The sequence below is a fragment of the Dermochelys coriacea genome, chromosome 3, assembly GCF_009764565.3.
Source record: "Dermochelys coriacea isolate rDerCor1 chromosome 3, rDerCor1.pri.v4, whole genome shotgun sequence".
Taxonomy (NCBI): Eukaryota; Metazoa; Chordata; order Testudines; family Dermochelyidae; genus Dermochelys; species Dermochelys coriacea.
The window spans coordinates 149,872,661-149,892,458 of NC_050070.1; the positions used below are offsets into that span (position 1 = coordinate 149,872,661).

General features: G+C 44.3%; 1 protein-coding gene and 1 long non-coding RNA gene across 4 annotated transcripts in view; one reads left to right on the top strand and one right to left on the bottom strand.

The window, feature by feature from the left end:
- Positions 1-15,268, bottom strand: part of MRPS18A (mitochondrial ribosomal protein S18A) — a 28,072-nt gene extending 12,804 nt beyond the window's left edge. For all 3 annotated transcript variants that reach the window (XR_006280163.1, XM_038395654.1, XM_043511575.1), the window contains exons 1-4: positions 15,046-15,268; positions 13,830-13,861; positions 10,574-10,678; positions 1,530-1,653 (exon numbers count right to left, since the gene is read on the bottom strand). Coding sequence is in view for 2 of the 3 variants with exons in the window: in XM_038395654.1 (XP_038251582.1) it covers positions 1,530-1,653; positions 10,574-10,678; positions 13,830-13,861; positions 15,046-15,253 (469 nt within the window). In the remaining variant the exon portion in view is untranslated. The remainder of the gene's footprint in view (positions 1-1,529; positions 1,654-10,573; positions 10,679-13,829; positions 13,862-15,045) is intronic.
- Positions 15,269-15,918: 650 nt separating this feature from the next.
- On the top strand, positions 15,919-19,567 carry LOC122459110. The gene is made up of 2 exons (XR_006279577.1): positions 15,919-16,716; positions 18,759-19,567. It is a non-coding gene; the product is annotated as an uncharacterized LOC122459110 (long non-coding RNA).
- Positions 19,568-19,798: the final 231 nt, after the last annotated feature.

The following is a 19,798-nucleotide window of genomic DNA, read 5'->3' on the forward strand; positions in this document are numbered from 1 at the left end:
GCAACAATGATTCTAGTGCTGCTCTCCTGAACTTGGCATCTGACCTAGCCACTAAGTCCAAGGCACAGCGCTTGACAAAGGTCAAGTGGGTTACTCTACATGAGATCTCTGACATTGGCACATGTCTGAAGTAGGCAAAACAAGTCATTTAAGCTCTGGCGGAGTGAGCCTTAACATTCAGTGGGAAAGGTACAGCAGCCAGTGATGGCGGCAAGCGTTACCATCCTGAATCTGAGATAGCATATGTATTTGTTCAGTCTCTTCAGGTCTAGGACAAAGATCAGCTGTACCTTCCCTCTTTGGGATAAAGATGCACTGCAAGTAGAAGCCTCTACCCCTGTACTCCTATGGATCTTCTTCTATGGTGCCTAGATAAACCAACACCACCACTTCTTTCTGTAATAGGCTCTCATGAGATAGGTCCCTGAAGAGGGATGGGGAAGTGAGTGGGATAACCATGGACATGGTTCCCAGCACCCATTTGTCCAAGGTGATACCAGACCAAGACCAATGAAGTGGGGCAAGCTGGTTCCTGAAGGCAGTTGCCAGCACCTGATTGATTCTGACGTGGCCCATGACATTCCCATCAAATTTGTTTTCGGACTGATGAGGAGGAGTGGGTGATGGAGGAGGTAGGTGAAGGGCACCTTCACTGGTACTGTGAACATTTCTATTGTTGGAAGTCCGGTTGTCTGCTCTGGGAGTAAAGGTGAGCCCACTGCCTTTGTTGGGGCTATTTGTAGGAATTTCTACCGGTGAATGGTGTGTAAATCTTCTGGGATCCCAAGGTGGCCTGATTCTTTTAGGGAGGTAGCGCCTAGTTCTCGAACTGAAAAGCTCCATTTCCTCGAATGGGAGATCTTGAATGGTATCCTTCACCTCTCTTGGTACCCTCCAGGATGATAGCCATGAGGTTACTCTCCTGATCACAAATGTAGCCATCAACCTTGTGGCTATGTCCAAGGCCTGTGTGGCCACCACCTGCAGAGCTCTCCTGGCAACCGTCTGGCCTTCCTGTATAATTTCCTTCAGCTCCTTCTTAGTATCTTGAAGCAATTTGGGCAAAAATTGATTACCCTCTTCCAAGTCAGGAAATTGTTTTTGGCAAATTATGCCTGGTAATTTGCCATATGTAGTTGCAGTGAAGCCAACAACAGGCTTTTTGCCTTAACAGAGCCAATGTTTTGGGCTCTTTGTTGTCAGGAGTTCCTTTCACTGACTTAGATTTTTCTTATACTGCCGTGACTACTAATGACTCATAGGTTAGGTGGAAGGAAGAAGGCTCAAAATTCTTTAGGGCATTTTTAGCGTTTCATCACTCTTTTGGAGGTTGGCAGAATGATGGCAAGATTTTACCAAAGGGCTTTGGGCACTTGGTAGTAAGGGGTCCCAAAACAATAAGAGCTCACTGGCAGCTCAGTTATTCTGGTGGCTCCGGTGGTGCGGAAGGAGGAAGGTGTGTTCCCTCCCCAAAGTGGTTACTACTAAATAAAGGGATCAGGGGCTTATTCCCAGAGAGGACTCATTACCTGCTCGGTGAGCCATTTGTATGCACACTGCAACCTTCTTATGCTCCTCCAGACAAAGACCTGTGATCCTACGGGGCAGCATCCCTCCATCAGAACGGATGAACTGACTCAGCAATAAGACATCCTAAGGAAGCAAGGAAAGAAGGTAGAATGATCAGTGCCAGAGCTGCACCAACAGCTACAATTCTTATGTGCTGACACTGCCCCAGTGCAATGTATGAGAAGTTCAAAATTATTCCTTCAGTGTATATTACCTGGAATTTTGTCATGAATTTCACCTGCCATTGTGTAGCCCAGAGGTTCTCAAACTGGGGGTTGGGACCCCTCAGGAGGTCGCAAAGTTATTACATGGGGGGGGTGGGGGAGGGTCGCAAACTTTCAGCCTCCTCCCCAAACCCTGCCTCACCTCCAGCATTTATAATGTGTTAAATATATAAAAATGTGTTTTTAATTTATAAGAGGGGTCGCACTCAGAGGCTTGCTATGTGAAAGAGGTCACCAGTACAAAAGTTTGAAAACCACTAGTGTAGCCTATTGGCTTAGCTTTGTTAGGTCCTCTGAAGTTCACAGCCTTTTATAGATTAATTAATGTAAATCATTGTGTCATCTGCCATTTTTTCCATCTCACCATTTGCTGCCGTTTTCAGACTACGTACCTAATATAATCTGTTGAACATCTAGATATACAAAGATACAGTTTTATAAAACATGCAGGAAGATATAATTTTACACAATGTTTTTGACTGAGTGGAGAGGTGATTTTTAGCTCATCAGGATCTGTGTACACAGATGTCAGCGCTCACACATTAGGCCACATCTGGGTTTTCCCCTGTAAACTGAGCGCAGGATTTTCCTCTACTGTCTATTCCGCAATTCTTTATCCAATTTCCCAAGGTGAAGCTTCTGTCATGTCCCTTTGGGGTGTCCAAAGGGAGATTAATCCAAAATCTAGTAGATTTTGTCAGGAGTAAGCGCTTCATAAGAGAACTGTACTGTAACTAGGGAAGCCCTAATAGAACAAACCTTCAGCCCTTTGGCTGCGTGCACATTAGGAGGGACTGTTAGAGCAATGACAAGGAAAGGAAGTCTTGTTACCAGAGAGCGCTGAGAGCAGGTTGTGTGTTCAGAGATCTTTGTAGAGTTCACTGCTGTTGACCTTTCAGATTAAAAGCTACAGAAGTGCAAAGCATTATTTATAAAACACAATTTAAGTAGTGTATCTTCCGGATCTGGTTACACCACATAACTGCAATGACGGAACTTTAGACACAGCAGCGGCAGCTGCTGCACTGGGGTCCATTAGCTGTGCAAAGAGCCCAGCCCAGCATTCAGATATGTTTTCCATTTCCACATGCAGCACAACAAATTCCAGCACACCGCTCAGACCAATGCAGACAAACCCCTTTCACATGCTGATATCATGTTATCCCAAGGGTCCACTGGAAATGCTTGGCTTGTTTTTCTCAATCTGTTGGAAGTTTCCCACTGCCAGACTCACCATGCTAGTTGGGAGTTTATTTCTCTGTTGCTGCTGTAAATATTTCCATATTTTGGGTGGAAGACGCGTGCGCATGCGGCTTGCAGCCTGGAAAAGACCTGTCAGTAGGCAGTCCCCATGCCCAGCCTGAGAGAAATCAGGGCCAGATGGACAAGCACAATACGCACCCCCATACCTGCTGGTGCAAGCAAACTAGACCTCTGCTATTGGCTGAGCCAATGCAAAAGCCAGGATATCCAGCTATCAAGGTTTATATCCCACACCCATCACTACGGTATTGGAGAGACTTGGTTCTGAAATAAATGGACTGTAGCACTGTGTTCTGGGAGCCACTGCCCATGCTAGACCGTCTCACAAGCCCTGTTGACATCAACAGAAACTGAGTCTAGAGCTTTTTTCAGTCACACTTTCTTTACTACATAAGGGCACTTGTGTCAGATTATCCAAGGTGCCTGCCACTGACTCCTCCTCATCTACAATTCCTGTTCTCTGGCTCCATTCTAACACTTTTTTTCAGATCCAGCCCCTTTTAAAATTAAACATTTAGGCAACTTAATGCTGATACAAGGGGCCTGACCAATAACTGTGGAGCGATGATTTATCCAGGCAACAGGGACAACATTCGGAGAGACCACCTAAGGACAAAAGGAAAGCTCAGTGTCCGTGTCCATGTCCCAGCCAACCTCTGGCCTTGGCACTGGGGCCACTACAAGAGGGCTAATTACTGTCAGCTGGATTGGTGGAAATTGGACTGAGATCTGCCAAACAGTCAAAGGGCAATGACTTTTGGTCACTGCTGATGTGAGCTGGATTTGATCGACTGACCCAGAATGAGACTCCACATCCCTTTCCCCAGCTCTTTCAGCTATCCAGTTCTCCATGTTGCCAACACCTTGGCTCCCCCACCCAATACTGAAAGAGCTCACTTCCCAAAGGGAGAAGAAGGGTTCAGGTAGGGTGCATTTGGTCCAAGGGCCTTCTCACATTACCACCACGCCCTGTGGGGTCACCAGGCTGATATCAAATGTTTCCAAGCAAAGAAAGAAAAAAAGGAAGGGGGAGATGGATGCTCTTTATCTATTGTGCTGCCAATCAGTCGCGCCCATGCCCCAGTGTTATCTTTGCCCAATGCTGTCAGCACCAATCAGCTTCTCTCTTGTAATGGTTATTTCTTTACTGAAATCATCTATGTTCCACCCTTTCTGCCTTACAAATTATGCTCAAGGTCATTTGGCTTGAAGTGCTGCACATTGGCGAGAATCTTACGACAACTTCAGAAAGGTCCTAAGTGTAACATGCTAGGTGCCTCTCCCAGAATTCTTACCCAGATACATCTCACCCCTAGGGAGAGGACAGAGAGAAAGAGCCAATTTTGGGAGGATGGGGAGGAAAACTGAACAAAAACGTAAGGGGCTTAAAGAAGAAAAGAAGTCTGGCAAGGTTACATGTTGCCGTCATGTTCCATGAAATTAACTTTCTGTGCTAATGGCAGCCAAGAATGTAACCACAGATTTGCTTTAATCACTGGACAGCTCTCAGGAGAGGTTGGACCCAGATTCCCACCCCTGTAATCTGTAGCATCTGATGAAAACAATTTGGATGGAATTAATCTGGGGCTAATAGGCAAGGGCTGCAGTTCGGTCTCCCCTGTGTGCTGCCAAAGTACAATGACATATTTACTGCCTACTCAGACTAATGGTGTTCAAAGCAGAGAAGGGGAAAAAGGAAATACGAATTTACCTTTCCCTACAACGTGTAGATAAACTAGATAAAAAATATTAAACCAAGTTTGAACAGTGCATTCCCTTGAATGGGTGGCCTGCTGAAATGCAGCACAGACCCAATAACTGCAACACCCTTGAGAACTAAGACTGATTGCTAGTTATGCACATTTCATGAAAATCTTAATTCACTCTGAGAACAGTTCTGTTTGTACAACAAAACAAGTATGGGTTTGTACCAGACATAGCTGCCAGTTGTTACTTTGAGATACATAAGAATCAGTTTTCTTTCTTCTATTATTCCTGGGAGTTTTACACCATTCTCCAGGCATTATATATCAGGTATATTTGGGGGCTGAGACTTCTAGGTTGCAGGTTCTAATCTAGCCTAAGGTTGATAGTAATTGAAATTGGTTTTCATCTCTAATGGCTATTAGGTGACCTAGGTGAAATGAACTAGGATGTCAGTCAATTTCCTAGTGGAGAAGTGTCCACATCACTAGAGCCCTACACGAATACAAAATTTGTATCTGCATCTGATCCACAAAAATGGTTCATGGATATAAAGGGGATATCCGCAGATTTGCAGGGCTTTACAAACAAAATCTGTATCCGCATCCGATCTGCAAAATTGGTCTGCGAAGATCCGTGAATTTGCAGGGCTCTACGCATCACACAAACCACTATCATAATTGGCACTAACTGGCCCAATTGCAGGGAACCTCAGTAGAATCCAAGGAATGAATGATCAGTGGAAGCTGTCCACCTCCGGGGCAGGGTTGAGGAACACTAGTAAGGAGGTCTGATGGAAGCTTGACCTGCCACTGCCCGCAGTGCCATTTTTGGTTGATTAAGAATCTGTTTATCTGACACCAAAACTAAAATCACTCATTGTACCACTGCCTCGGGCTCAACTATCAGAGTTGTTAGAGAAGTAGTAGTCCTGAGGTCATCTCTTCCATCCCCCCCAGGGGCTAATGCAAGACTCCCCTGTATTATAGTACTTTATCCAGTCCAATTGTGTGTGCCCCCAGCAATGGGGCTCACATGCTTTCCTTTGTTTTACAGCTGAGTGGTATTTCATATATCCCTAAACTGTAAGGCCAGAAGGGACCATCATGATCATCTAGTCTGACATCCTGCACACTGCAGGCTACAAAATCTCACCCACCCACTCCCGTAATAGACCCCTAACCTCTGGCTGAGTTACTGAAGTCCTCAAATCATGATTTAAAGATTTCAAGTAACAGAGGCCACAAGACTCCCCTGAAATAATTCCTGTTTGAACTAGAATCTCTCTTTTAGAAAAAATATTCAGTATTGATTTCAAAATTCCCAGTGATAGAAAATCCACCAGAACCCTTGGTAAATCATTCCAATGGTTAATTACCCTCACTGTTAAAAATTTCAAATTCTTTATTTCTCAAGCACTCACTACTGCTGTGGCTAGGAAGCATAACTGAGATTTTTCTGGGGGCAAAAGAAACATTTATTCCACCCAAACACTTCAAAATTTGAAAAACCATGACTGATACAAAATGTAGACACATAACAGACATACTGAAAAAAGAGAGGTTTCAGAGTAGCAGCCGTGTTAGTCTGTATTCGCAAAAAGAAAAGGAGTACTTGTGGCACCTTAGAGACTAACAAATTTATTAGAGCATAAGCTTTCGTGAGCTACTGTAGCTCACGAAAGCTTATGCTCTAATAAATTTGTTAGTCTCTAAGGTGCCACAAGTACTCCTTTTCTTTTTGAAAAAAGAGACTATTTATAATAGAACTCAAGTTACTCTTCACAACTCCAGTCAGTCCCACTGGAGTAAGGCACACCTCCAGCTGTGGATTTGTCATGATCCGCTACTGCTCTGATTTACCAATCCACACCATCCCCGTTATCTCTTTCTCCAGCCTCTCCTTTGATTTGCAGCAAGAGAACTGGTTATATAATCTAAGTTCAAAGGCCAAAATGACTGCCATGATGGCCTACATTTCCCAGCCTGCTTCCCGAGACCAAGAATGCAAACTTTCACACAATGGCTCCTGAGAGTCCAGCCACGCTTCTTAAAACAAGGTGAACTCCCCTGGTGTTTAGTTTTTACCTCCTTCCAGAAGATCGGCATCTAAGGGCCAAACTGAATGCTAGTATGGGGCAAACTGAATAGCTCAACTACAAGCACACTGACCAGCCTAGCTGAATTACAGCCTTAATCTTAAAAGAGGTCATACCTTTCATCCAGTGATGGGACCTACAGTCAACTCTGATATTAGAATTCTACTCTCAGGCTCTAAAGCCACAAACGGCACAACGGACTTACCTACAACTACTTCTGTGCTTCCAAGAAGCCCTTTTATTCCCACCAGTGGCAGAACCTCCTACCACAGAGAGCACTAGAAAGTGATTCCTAATATTTGTCTTAAATTTCCCTCTGCTTAATGAGGTCTCACTGCTCCTTGTTCTACCCCTTGCTGACAATACATATGTTTGTCCCCCTCCCTTAGTGATCGAAGTGTTTTGGATTATTATCTATCCAGACTTGGGTTAGAGTGTGGGTACTGGGGGTACTGGTAGGTTGTGTTATACAGGAGATGAAACTAGATAATCCTAGTGGTCCCTTCTGCTCTTAAACTCTAAAACCCCATTTTATTTGCTGCATTGATAGGCTGAATCTTTGTTATTTCCTCGCTCTCTTTCCAATACCCACAGACTACAGTGCTGAGGACATTAGAAGTCTACTGATTTTTAATTTCTCAAGGCTCTTAAACTTCTGTCCATGAAACACTTGGTGATCTGATGAAAGCTAGTTGTTGCTGGCTCCTTGTTTCCAGTTGCTCAGAGTCACATTAAAAAACTAAAACCACATTACATCTTTCCTAATGTTACTTTTCAGTGTAAGCAATTGCTGTAGTTATATATTCTGCAATAATGAACTGGAGAAGAGTTACTTCAAGACAATCTTTGCATTAAAGCTTGGGTAGCACTATGAATTAGATAACTTCATGGAGGGTAGGTCCATCAGTGGCTATTAGCCAGGATGGTGTCCCTAGCCTCTATTTGCCAGAAGCTGGGAATGGGTGACAGGGGATGGATTACTTGAAGATTACCTGTTCTGTTCACTCCCTCTGGGGCACCTGGCATTGGCCACTGTTGGAAGACGGGACACTGGGCTAAATGGACCCAGTATGGCCGCTCTTATGTTCTTATGAAAAAATCTGATCCCCAGGATGGATAGTATTTTTCTATCCTTGGTGTTTGCAACTCCTCCCAATTTAGAATGATAAATATGCAGATGATACTATTTCCAGATTCTTCTAGATAATTACAAAGAACAGATCAGCCACTGGACACTTCTCGCAATCATTACTTATTGCACTCTGTTCATTGTGTGTTCAATCCATTGATAATGCTCCCATCCTAGCCAATTTAATTTCTACAACATTTCACTAGGCATGATCAAATATTTTATTGAAGTTTAAATCTCCCACATACTGTGTCACCTGCTCGGAATAAGTTTTTGTTTGGCATGATTCTTCATAACCCCTCAACGCTACTTGTTGCTCCTAAGTTCCATTATCCGGTGAGTGCTCAGTGTGGTTCTCCCCCTTTGTTTGTTATATAACTAGGAATAGAGGTTAGATTTCCCAAAGAGCAATTGCCAGGACCATACTTCCATTTCTCAGATGTTTAGTATCTCATTCATTATTTTCAAATGCTTTGGTACCTCCCCAGTTTTTTATGCCTTCTCAAAAATAACAGCTAACAAATCAACTGCTCCATTAGCAAATTCAAGACCCTGGAGGGTTGCATGTGATCCTGACATGCTGGTGTGTGTATAAGTCAATGTCTCTAAGAATTTCCTTAACTACTTTTTTGCAAAAGCTTATTCATAGGATTGTCATCACTACCCAATTATTCAAACTTCTTTTCCTTATTTTTCTTGTTATGGATACACGTGAGTAGTTCAGCCATTTTAGAATCATTCTGGCTTTCAACCCCCTCATCATTAGTGGGCTTACTTTCTCACAAGTATTTATTTTCCTCCAGATGTATTTGTATCTATATCCTCCTAATCCCACTGGCATTAACTTATTCTGCATTTTTGGTTGCCTTATCTTTTAACTGTGCATTCTTGTCTGGTTCCCTTCCTTTCTATTTCCAGTACAGATTTTTTTGTTTGGTTGTGCGGTTTTTGGCTTTATTTTTAAATGCAGTTTTTGAAAAGCCCCTTGTAATACTATGTTCTCCAAGTCTTATCTACCATATTATGGATTTTCAAAGGCACTTTTGGGCCTCTATTATAGGATTCTCTACTGCCTTCCCCCAGTGTATTTTAAATATTCCTCTCTAACCTTCTCACACTAGATTTCCCCCCAAAATACTTGCTGGTAATCCATCTCCTTCTACTGACAGGAAAGGGGTTTCAGACACAGAAAGGCTCTTTTGGCAGACACTTCCATATCCAGGCACAACTTTGTTTAAAACAATTATTGGTCATTTGTCATGTTTCTAAACACCTTCCCCTGCCCAATTCCCATTCTCCACCATCCAGTTATAAAGATAACTGATGACAATGAGAAGACTGCAGTGTTTGGAGACATTACATCTAATTCCTCTTTGGGAACAACGACTCAAGCTTTCTGAGCAACCAGGAATAGGCTTGAACAAGCTGACTAGCAGCGGGTTTACTACCTAGAGTCCAGTTGGAAGACTGAGTCAATGTTGGATACTGGGGCTCATTAGAAAGATAACTCTATTCCAGATCATATACTGGATGGCGAGGGATGCATGTTTCCAAAGTTCTAACATGTCCTATCCTTTCCTTCCCACTGCACACAAACTACTCCAGACCAGATATGAACAATCCAAAGGCTTTGTGATAGGCAATATTCCCTAACCTGTGCCTATGCGCAGTCACACAGCAATCTTCCATGTACCACACATCACAAACCATGCTACTCAGACCTTTGACTCTGCCTCCCCCACCATCCAGCTCCAGTTACTGCCTTCCATTGGCTGATTGTTTGAGAGCTGAGAACCAATAAGGTTCTGGAAAAGGCACCCGAGCAGCAGGCAGGGCACACTTCCACCAGTGGGGAAGAAGTAACCAAAGCTAAGTGGTATGCCACAGAGCCAAAGCCTGTGTCTGGCTCTGGACCCCATGCGCCAGGGCACACCACCATTAATTGGCACAACACCACTCTGTCACTCATGCAGGGCAATGCCTAATGCCACCTGGCTCTGCCTTCCCATTGGCTGTGGGAACTTGGAGCTTATCTGACTGTGGCCAGACTTGCGCCCCCTCTCCCCCCGCCGGCCCACAGGTCAGGTCACACCTCTACCAATGGAGAAGCAGTTACCAGAGCTGGGTGGTGTAATGGTTGAGCCCCTTCCCTGTTGGCATGATGGAGGAGCAGCCTGCCAAATTCGTATGGTGTAGTGACCTGATGCATAGGGTCCAGCTGCTCCTAGTCTCTGCCTCCACTCTGTTCCCCCATGGATGCAGGCTCCATCATGTAAGGCTCTGTGGTGTTTGTAAACCACTCAGTACAACGAAAATTTAGAGGACACATTGGTAATAGGACAGTAGTTAGCACAGGACTAGCCAGCTGTGCTTAGATGCTGTTCATCTAGGCCAGTTGTGGCTTTGTAGGACCTGCTCTTGCACAAGGGGGTTTTCACTAAACCTTGAGGAGGAGGAGGAGATAGAGCTGTGAATCTTTATTCTGCCCAGGAAGCTAAAAGAATGGCAGGCTGTGCAGTTTAGTAGCAGCATAATGAGTACAGCTTTGAGAATAACATTCAACTAGCTAAGCGTCACCACACTTACCTCATAATTGTATTTGTGCTTCAGGTTCCAGCGACAAATGGGGCACTGACCAGAAGGGTTAGGAGGAGTTGGGGTTTTGACATCTTCTATAATTTTGCCCTCAATCTGGGAAACAAGTCAGAGGATACACCAATCAGATGAAGAGCCCAAAGTTCAGGCCAACATATACATTCGGGGTATGTAGACTTATCGCTCAAATTCCAACAGCTTACTCAGCCCTGTATAAATATAAGAGAGAGTCCCTGTACTTCAAAGCTGTTTATTGTCAGGTACATACAGAACAAGCATTTCATATGTACATAGGAGCTGGCACAAGTCCAAAGAGTCATTAGGGTCTGGCAAGTCTTGATCAGTGGATTTGTGTTGAGTAGTGGAGAGCTCGATTAATTTGAATTCCTCCTATTTTGCAGATGTTTCATATTATTTGTAGGTAAAAATCTAGAGAATTCAGACTGAGCTCTCTGCTTCTGCGAGTGCAAGGTAGTGTATGATGGGGACAAATACTTAGTGTTCTCTGAGTTTGGCCCGGAATCACACAGTGAGGTACTAGCTGTTGGGAATATTTCATGCCAAAACCTATGTTTTGGACCCATGCCCTTCTTGCCCGGTGAAGTACAGTTAAACCACTGTGGGCAGAATCTCTCAGTAGACACAACTTTTATTAAGGAAGCTGTTGTACAAGTGGCTGTCTCTCAAAAATCATTGCTTGATATTAACAATCTAGCCAAACATAGGCCAGCATCTAGTATTCTGTTCTTTGTCAGTCTGGGTGTAGACCTGGTGACATCAAACACTGCACTGGCTACTTTGATAAATGATTCCATCCTGGTAATAGATAAAGTTCCATCATCCATGTTGATATTACTACATCTATCAGCTGCCTTTGATATTGCTGACCACAAGGTGTTGTTGACTTGTCTGTGAACCCTAGAAAAAGAGCCACATGCCCTTCAGTAGCTTCAGTCTCATCTCTTGGAGAAATTTCAGAATGTGTTTTTTGGCTCCTCTACACCCGATTACTCTTATGTGAGTTTCTATGTGGTCATACCATGTGTTCATTGTGTGTACTGGGCCTGCAGAAGCGCTAATAAGGAGGCATATGAGTTTATGTTTTCACGGGTTCATGAGACCCAGAACATTCTCATCCATACATGGTAAATACCTTTCTCAATGTTTGATAAAGATTGGAATACAGATAAGGGCTAGCTGTCTGAGGCGGAACCTAGAAGAGACTGAAGTGATGTTGGTAGGATGGGTGGAGCAATCAGAAGATATGAGGACGACTATATCTGCCCCTTAATTGATGCTGTGTGTCCACCATTTGTTGAGAGTTTCCATTCTGTGGATATTGATGGATCTCCAGCTGCTGTTAAGAGAATATGTAGCAAAAATTCTCTCTCCCACCCCCACCATCTACCTCTCGCCAGGAGTTTGTGACCATTTCTTTCAAATAAGGATCTTGCTACTGTGATCTACGCTATTACCACCTCAAGTCTAGTTTACTGAGAAGTGCTCTGGATGGAGCTTGGAGATTTCAGTAATCCACTTACATGAAAGTCCCTTATTTTTGAATGGAGACACTTTTAGTAGGAAGAAAAGGACTAACAGCTGCTACTCTGAAACCTGACTTTTAGTAGGGTGTTCTCCCTGCGGGGCTTCCAACATTAGAATTCGTTTCTCCATTTGGGCTGAAATAGCATCAATCTTTTGACCTTCTGGGCATGGTGCTAGTTCACCTTTTTCTCCAGATTTTTGCAGAAAGGCATGCTGAGTGCTGGTCCATATGGACTTGAGGGTAGGAAAGAGAGACTGTCATCCATCCCCCAATTCCATGGCTGCTGATCGGTTTTACTCTTGTTGGTACAAATATGTTAAAAATACAATCAATTTCACATCAAGGACACAGAGACCTGGATAGACCGTTTATGTTATATAATGAAACAAATCTAAAAACTCTGACCCAGTAAGGTGCTCAGATTTCAGTCAATACATGATATCTAATGTAAAAATAACCAGAAAAAAAAAACCCAAACTTTTTAGGGAACACACTTTTTGGTAAATGCTGTCTTGCCAAATCTTGTCTACACATCAATAGCAAGCAAAGAAAGGACAGTTGTAGGCCACCTTTTATTTCATCCAGTCACTCCTACTTATACCTGCTGGTAATATAACAAATTGCTCTCCTTTTTGGTGTTTGCCTTCATCCTGATCCAGAAAACGGACATGATCTCAAGTCTACTGCGGGCCCCAATGCTTAGGGATGAGCTGGAAGGATTTTGGCCCGCTAAGACCACATTAGCCTGTTTTCTTGTTCTAAGAAAAGGGTGTTATGAACTTGAAACCAAAGGAAAACCCCTGTCTGGGGTTCGAAGGACTACTCACCTGCCAGAGTCCATTTTGGAGCTAGAATGATTTCTGGTAAGCTTATTAGTATGCATGTAGGTTCTATGGTTTTTAATGTTTTTCCTGTATTGCTTTTACCTTAAGAATAAAATGTGCTTGCTTAGAAAGAGCTGTGTAGTATATTAACTGTGGTAATTACACTGTTAACCACCTCTGAAGAGAATGCAAAAAAAAGTCTGTCTTCTGTCGGGGATATCAGAGTTTAAACTGTTCAGCCTGGAAATACCCCAGTCAGAAGGGAGAGAGATGAATGCCTCCACTGAAAAGACAAGGCTGGGGAACCAGAAGCCAAGAGTGCTACAGGTGCTGAGTTGTGATGTAGGCTTTAGTCCATGTCATCTGTCCCTCATTTTCAAAAGCACTGACTATAAAGGATTCCAACTCCCTTTCATCTAACAAGTTCTCCCCCCCGAGCCAAGACTTCCAATGTTAGCAGTTGCATTGCTGGATCATAACATGGGAGCTTTTGCAGCTACATGTGATTCTGACCATCAGAGCTTAGGATCTCATGCTGCTTTCATCCATGCGAGAGGAAGACCCAGAACTTTAACAACTCAACTACCCACCTGGGTTGCCTGAATTCATAACACACGGTTACATTTGCATTGCATTTGAACCATAGAACATTTACTAAGAGTGAACTGCAGTAAGCAGAACGAAATCAAGTACTGTATGTTCCACCTCCAGACAAAATAAGCCAATGTGACCAAAAAACCTCCCAACAACTTCATCCCTGAAGTTTCTAAAGAAAATGGATTTCTCCCCATACAAGAAAAACAAACAAACCAACCAACCCAAACTATGTGGCTTTAGAAGTAGTGCGTATTGTGACTTGGAAAAAGTAATAACTTACAACGGTTGTACTTCCTTCTGTAACTTCCACAACTGTAGAAATAAAAGATGGAAAACAAGGTCAGACATATTCAAGCTGGAACTAGTGACTTTCTTTTAATCAATAAACTGAAATTATGTACAAACAAAATATGTGGTGGATAGAATTCTGGGATGCAAGGGAAGAGTGCGACTCCCCAATAAAGCAAACATGAGGTACGATGACTGTTAAAAGAAATGCTTTACTGGTAGGCAGTTGGAGGCAGAGTAACCACAGAAGACCAATAGGCAGAGCAGAGGGCAGGCCTTTCAAACTGGGGAGCTCTCATCGCTTAATTTTTACTGTTTTGAGTATATCTGTGGTGTGTTCAAAAGTTTTATGATTTCCCTATCATCTGTAGCTAATTCTGATCAAGGAAGTCAAGAGACCCTCTTTAGTAAAAGCAATCTGAAAATGTCAAGCATTTAGGCTGCCTCCAGAGTTTTTAGTTCCTCCATGGTTAAAGTCTGTGTAGAGAAGAAAGAAACTTCCTTGCCCTTCTGGTTGTGACAATCTTCAGACAGACAGAGAACAAATACCTTGCTTTGAATCTGTGAAACTAAAAGAGCAGAACTGGGATTTTGGAAGTTCTCCCATTCATGGCGATGGGAAATTAAACCTGAACCCTAATTATTGCAACTTTAATGACCACAAAATTATTTCTATTTGTTTTAGATTACTTGTATGTCCCTTCTCATTGCAGTAACTCAGTGGTGGCCAATCATCAATGGAGTGCATCTGCACCCCACCCTTGCGAAGAAGGGAAGCGCTATCCCCATCGCACATCTGGGGAACCAAGGCAGACGATGTCACTTGTCCAAAGCCACGCAGAAAGCCTATGTCTAAGCAAGCACCTAGCTCAGGTCTCCAGAATCCCTATCGCTAGCCCCGCCCCTCGCTCGCTCCCAAGCCGACCTTTGCCAAGCAGCTCGGAGGGGAACAGCCCCCTACAGGTGCCAAATCGGGCTAGCCGCTGTGGCCGATGGGCGCCTCCCGGCTCTGGGCCCAGACGCGCTGCCAGCAGCGGCGGCGGCAGCAGCAGCAGCAGGGGTAGATTTTACCCTGACAGCCAGGAGCCTGCAGCCCAGCGGGACCCGCACCCCTCGCTCTGACCAGGGCCGGCAACGGAGCGCTGGTTCCCCCCGCCCCCCCCGGCGTCTTCCGGCAGCAGCGCGGCGCCCCCACGCCCCGGACTCACCCTGCCGGAGCGCGCGGGCCGGAGGCCGGGCCCAGCCGCCCCCCAGCCCCAGGAGACCAGAGACCAGCCGGCTCCAGCCAGCGCGCAGCAAGCCGGGGGCCGCCATCTTGGGAATCGGCCCCGACCCCCGCCGCGCGCCACTTCCGCTTCCGGGGCGCTCGGGCCCGCAGGCGGGAAGAGGGCGGGGAGCGGCCCGCGACGCCGCCATCTTGGAGCGAGGCCCAGGCGCCGGGCCGCTCTCCAGCCCCCCCCGGAAGGGACCGGGCCCAGAGCCGCGGCTCCCATTTGGGAAGCTTAGAGCCAGGGGCGCATCCCGGCCGCGGGGCCCGCAGCGCCATCAGCCCTCGCCGGGGCCAGCAGAGACCTCGGGCCACCCTGCCGGGAGGAGCTGGGTTTCCAGCTCCATACACCCGCCCAGCTCCGCGCTAGGGCTGCCCCTGGCTGGGTGTGCCCCAGGCCCGCCCTTGGAAGTAGCTGCGGGGGGACGCTGGGGCTGAGAACCAGCCTGCCTGGCCTGGGTTTTATACCTGGGAGGTGGAGCCCTCAGCTGCCAGAGGGAGGCCTGGCTGCAGTTAGATCAATTGTAAAGTTCTCTGGGGGCTTGGACCCCGCTTTGGACCCCCATCTTAGCACAGTTGAGACCTGGTGCTTGATTGGGGGTCCTAGGGAACCATGTAGCAAATAATAATAATAATAATTAATAGAGCCTGTTCTTCATACCTATCTCTGCATTTTTTTCATCAGTCCCCTGGCAGAGAGGCATAGAAATGTAGGACTGGCAGGGACCTCAGTAGGTCATCTAGTCCACTTTCCTATACTCGGGGCAGGACTAAGTAAACCTAGACAATCCCTGACAGGGGTTTGTCTAACCTGTTCTCAAAAATCTTCAATGATGGAGATGCCACAACCTCTCTAAACAATTTGTTCCAATGCTTACCTACACTGAGAGTTAAGAAGTTTTTCCTAATGTCCACCCTAAACCTCCCTTGCTGCAATTTATGTCCATTACTTAATTTTTCACCCTTCTCCTTGTAATGACTTTTTATGTACTTAAAAACTCTTATGTCCCCCCATAGTCTTCCTGTCTCAGGGCTAAACAAACCCAATTTTTTCAGTCTTTCCTCATGGGTCAGGGTGGACTTACGTCATTTTTGTTGCTTTTCTCTGGACTTTCTCCAGTTTGTCCATGTCTTTTCTGATATATGGCCACCAGAACTGGACACATCACAGAGTAGAATGGAAGAATTACTTCTCATGTTTTGCTTACAACCCTGCTGCTAATACAGGAGTTCAGTACAGAATTATGTTTGCTTTTTTTGCAACAGTGTTACACTATTGACTCATTTTTAGCTTGGGATCCACTATAATCCCTAGATCTCCTTCATTAATACTCCTTCCTAGGCAGTCATTTCCTATGGCATCTTACTGTTCCCTCTCCCACTGCCTCAGGGAGGAGGTGGAAGGAGAGTGGCAAGGGTCTGACTGATATTTATGGATATGATTTTGTCACATTTTATTAGGAAAAATGCATGGAACAGTCATGGTAAAAATGTACAAAATCAGGATGTGGTCACGTGGGGGCCGAAGTCCAAGCCCCGCTGTGGGAGGGCTGAAGCTGGAGCCGAAGAAGTCGCAGCCATCTGTTAAACTCATGGAATCCGTGACCAAATTGTATCCTTACTGATGGTACAGGAGATATAACATGGATCATGGGGACTTTATGATAAACATTTCTAGGCCTTTACTACCTTAGATCAACCCTTACTAGGCTGATCAACGCCTTTCATTTTCAGTATTTGTGATGCCTTTTCAGGAGTAGTTTTCTTAAGGATTGATGGCTAAGGGGTACTACATCTCTTGAGGAACAATAAGTTCACTTACAGGCTTTCCCACAAACTTAACTGGCTTTCTTACGGCTGTTTCAGCAGCATAAAAATTCAGCAGCATTGGAGCAATGTCCTCTTAAAACTGAAGGGATGAGCAAACACTACTTAAAAAATCCAGCCATTCAGTTGAATTGAGAGTCAGGAGTCCAAAAGGACATGAAGGATACCCTGTTGATGTTTCTAGCTAAACTGCAACTCTGTGTTCTTATTTCTGCCTTTCCACCCCTATTTGTTACACTTACTTGTTATACCTTATCTTAAATTGGATTATAAACTTTTTGGGGCAGGGGAACCATACCTTATATTACTTTATAGAGTGCCTAGCACAACAGGCACTGATCTTGATTAGGGTGTTTGGGTGGTACCAGAACACTAATAATCATCCTGTTGGCTTGTGAAACAGGAGAGCAGACCAGGAACTGAATGCAAGGCTCTCCCATGGTGATGCAGAACACTAGTTAAGGGCTAGTCTACACTAGAAGCGCTCTGTGCCGACAGGAGAGAGCTCTCACACTGACACTGTGCTTAGGTTGGTGTAACTTGCATCGCTCAGGGAGGTGGCTTATTCACACCCCTGAGTGACATAAGTTATACCGACATAAGTGGTATTCTGTACAAGTCCTGAAGGATCTTTCCAGAGTACAAGAAACTAAGGCAGTGATTGCATCCAGGTCTCTTGTGTTATATACAAAATGGACCAGAGAGAACGCCAGCCACAGAAGACTCCTGCCACACTACTTCCCCTACCTCTGATAAACTTTCCCAGTATACCTCAAGATACCAGACATATGCTCCGTGGCTACATCACAGCAGTTAATCATCTGAAATCGCGGAAAAGCTTCCTAGGTGTAACGGAACCGCTTAAAAAAAAAATCAGTGATGGCTGCATGACTGGAAATGTGGCACAGACAGCTTGAAATACTTCACAAGGATGTCAGAATGACATTGCTGAATACCTTCCCATGGGCACAGAAAAGGATTAGTCAACCTGGAGACATTTAAATTACTTCCAAACAAGAGCTGGTAGGTCAAAAGTCAATATGCGGAAGTGGGGCTATTCCAACAGTCCAGACACACGTGACTGCAATGAAACACAAACCATGGAACATCTGTTGGTCTGCCAGCTCCTGGAGGAACCATGCACCATGGAATATCTTGCCAGTGCTACAGATTGGGCATGCGTGCCCAACACTGGAAAAAAAAACTATGATTATGGTGGAAGGACATGAGAAGAAGAACAATATACCTCTCCCCTGGGAGGCCTCTTCCAAGTATTCCCCTTGCATCCTGCCTTTTTAATATGATTCTTAGAGCCCTTGTTAATTAGTATAAGGCTTTTAAATTGTTCCGTCTTGCTTTGTTATGCAATATGGTCATCTCTAGAAGCAGGATGGTCTTTAACTTCTCTAAGCTTATACCTAACAGCTATAAGAGACATTACTGATTTCCAGTCCAGGGATATTTTCAGCAGTATTAGACACAGTGATGCCCCACTTTTGTGGGGGTTTTCTTTTTTCTTTATAAAGTGAGCTTTATGCTGGTGAAAGGAACTTAGCTGCAGGAGCCTGATAAGTTATTGAATAAACTCTCCTCAATTAAATCCAATATATTCAACTTTCCTTCTCCTAGCTGGCTTGCCACAGGTGGCAGAGAAGGCAGACTGTGTTTCAAATGGGATGGAGACCAACAATTGGAAGTACAACATTGGTTAACAAATAATGAAGAGTGCAGCACAAGGGAGAAGTCCTACAGATAGGCTAATATGGTGATGCAGATACAGTACTTAATTTGTTCTCCTTGACCTTCCACCCACCTCCATCTTTCCAGAGAAATTTAACTGGCACATAATTTAATGCAGGAAAGAAGATTATCTGTCTTCATAACAAAGAGAAACCTTTGGGCAGTCTGACTGTTTTCTTCTGTTTACTTTTTATGATCAGAGAGCATTTTTGACAATAACTGTTAACAGTGAAGATCATACAGTCCCAAGGATACAAACAAAGTGCCTGCCAATTTGGGTAGAAGCCCATCCTATCTCTCTGAGTTTGGAAATTTGTCATATTTCTGATTTCTCATAGTTAATTTTGAATTTGGAGCAGTGACCATATTTGTTTCTCTCATCAAGCCCTGGTACTCAGGGGAAAAGAAAAATAATGTTGTATAGTGTCTGTGTGTCACAAAAGGAGAAATGAAAGAGGTTCTCCCAACAGACTTCTCTTAAAGCCAACAGCCGTATAGTCTTGGGCTGTGACCTTGTCAGCACTAAGTAGAGTCAGGTGTGATCAGTACTTGGATGAGATACTTCCAAGGAAAATCGAGGATGTTGCAAGTGATGCTGGTAATTCAGTAGGGGATGTCTTTCTTTCTTTCTTTCTTTCTTTCTTTCTTTCTTTCTTTCTTTCTTTCTTTCTTTCTTTCTTTCTTTCTTTCAACTGAACCATTATACTATTGTGTGTTTGGTTGGGTAGGGCAGAGGCAGAGAGGTGGCATTTTTTATATGAGACATAAAACCAAGTTTCTGACTGTTTGTAATCATTAAAGATTTCATCACACTTTCTCAAGGAAAGGGTGTTCCTCTTTGTATTGTACTTTGTGGTGAAAATACTATATTTTGCAGAAGTAAAATATTAAGTGAGGCTTTGTGTTCCCTTTTTTTATTGGCTTCTGTTCCATTCTTTGTCCTCATCTGAGGTATTTAATCTATTGTATTTTTATGTTGATTGTACTATATTACTGCTTTCTACTCCAGTAATAGAGAAGCTGTTCTGGTCCCCTGGACTGCCAGTGCTAATGGGTGGCATGTGTCTCCCCTGCAGCAATATCTCCATGTAAATGGCAGGACCTATTCCCAGGAAGGTTGAAGCAGT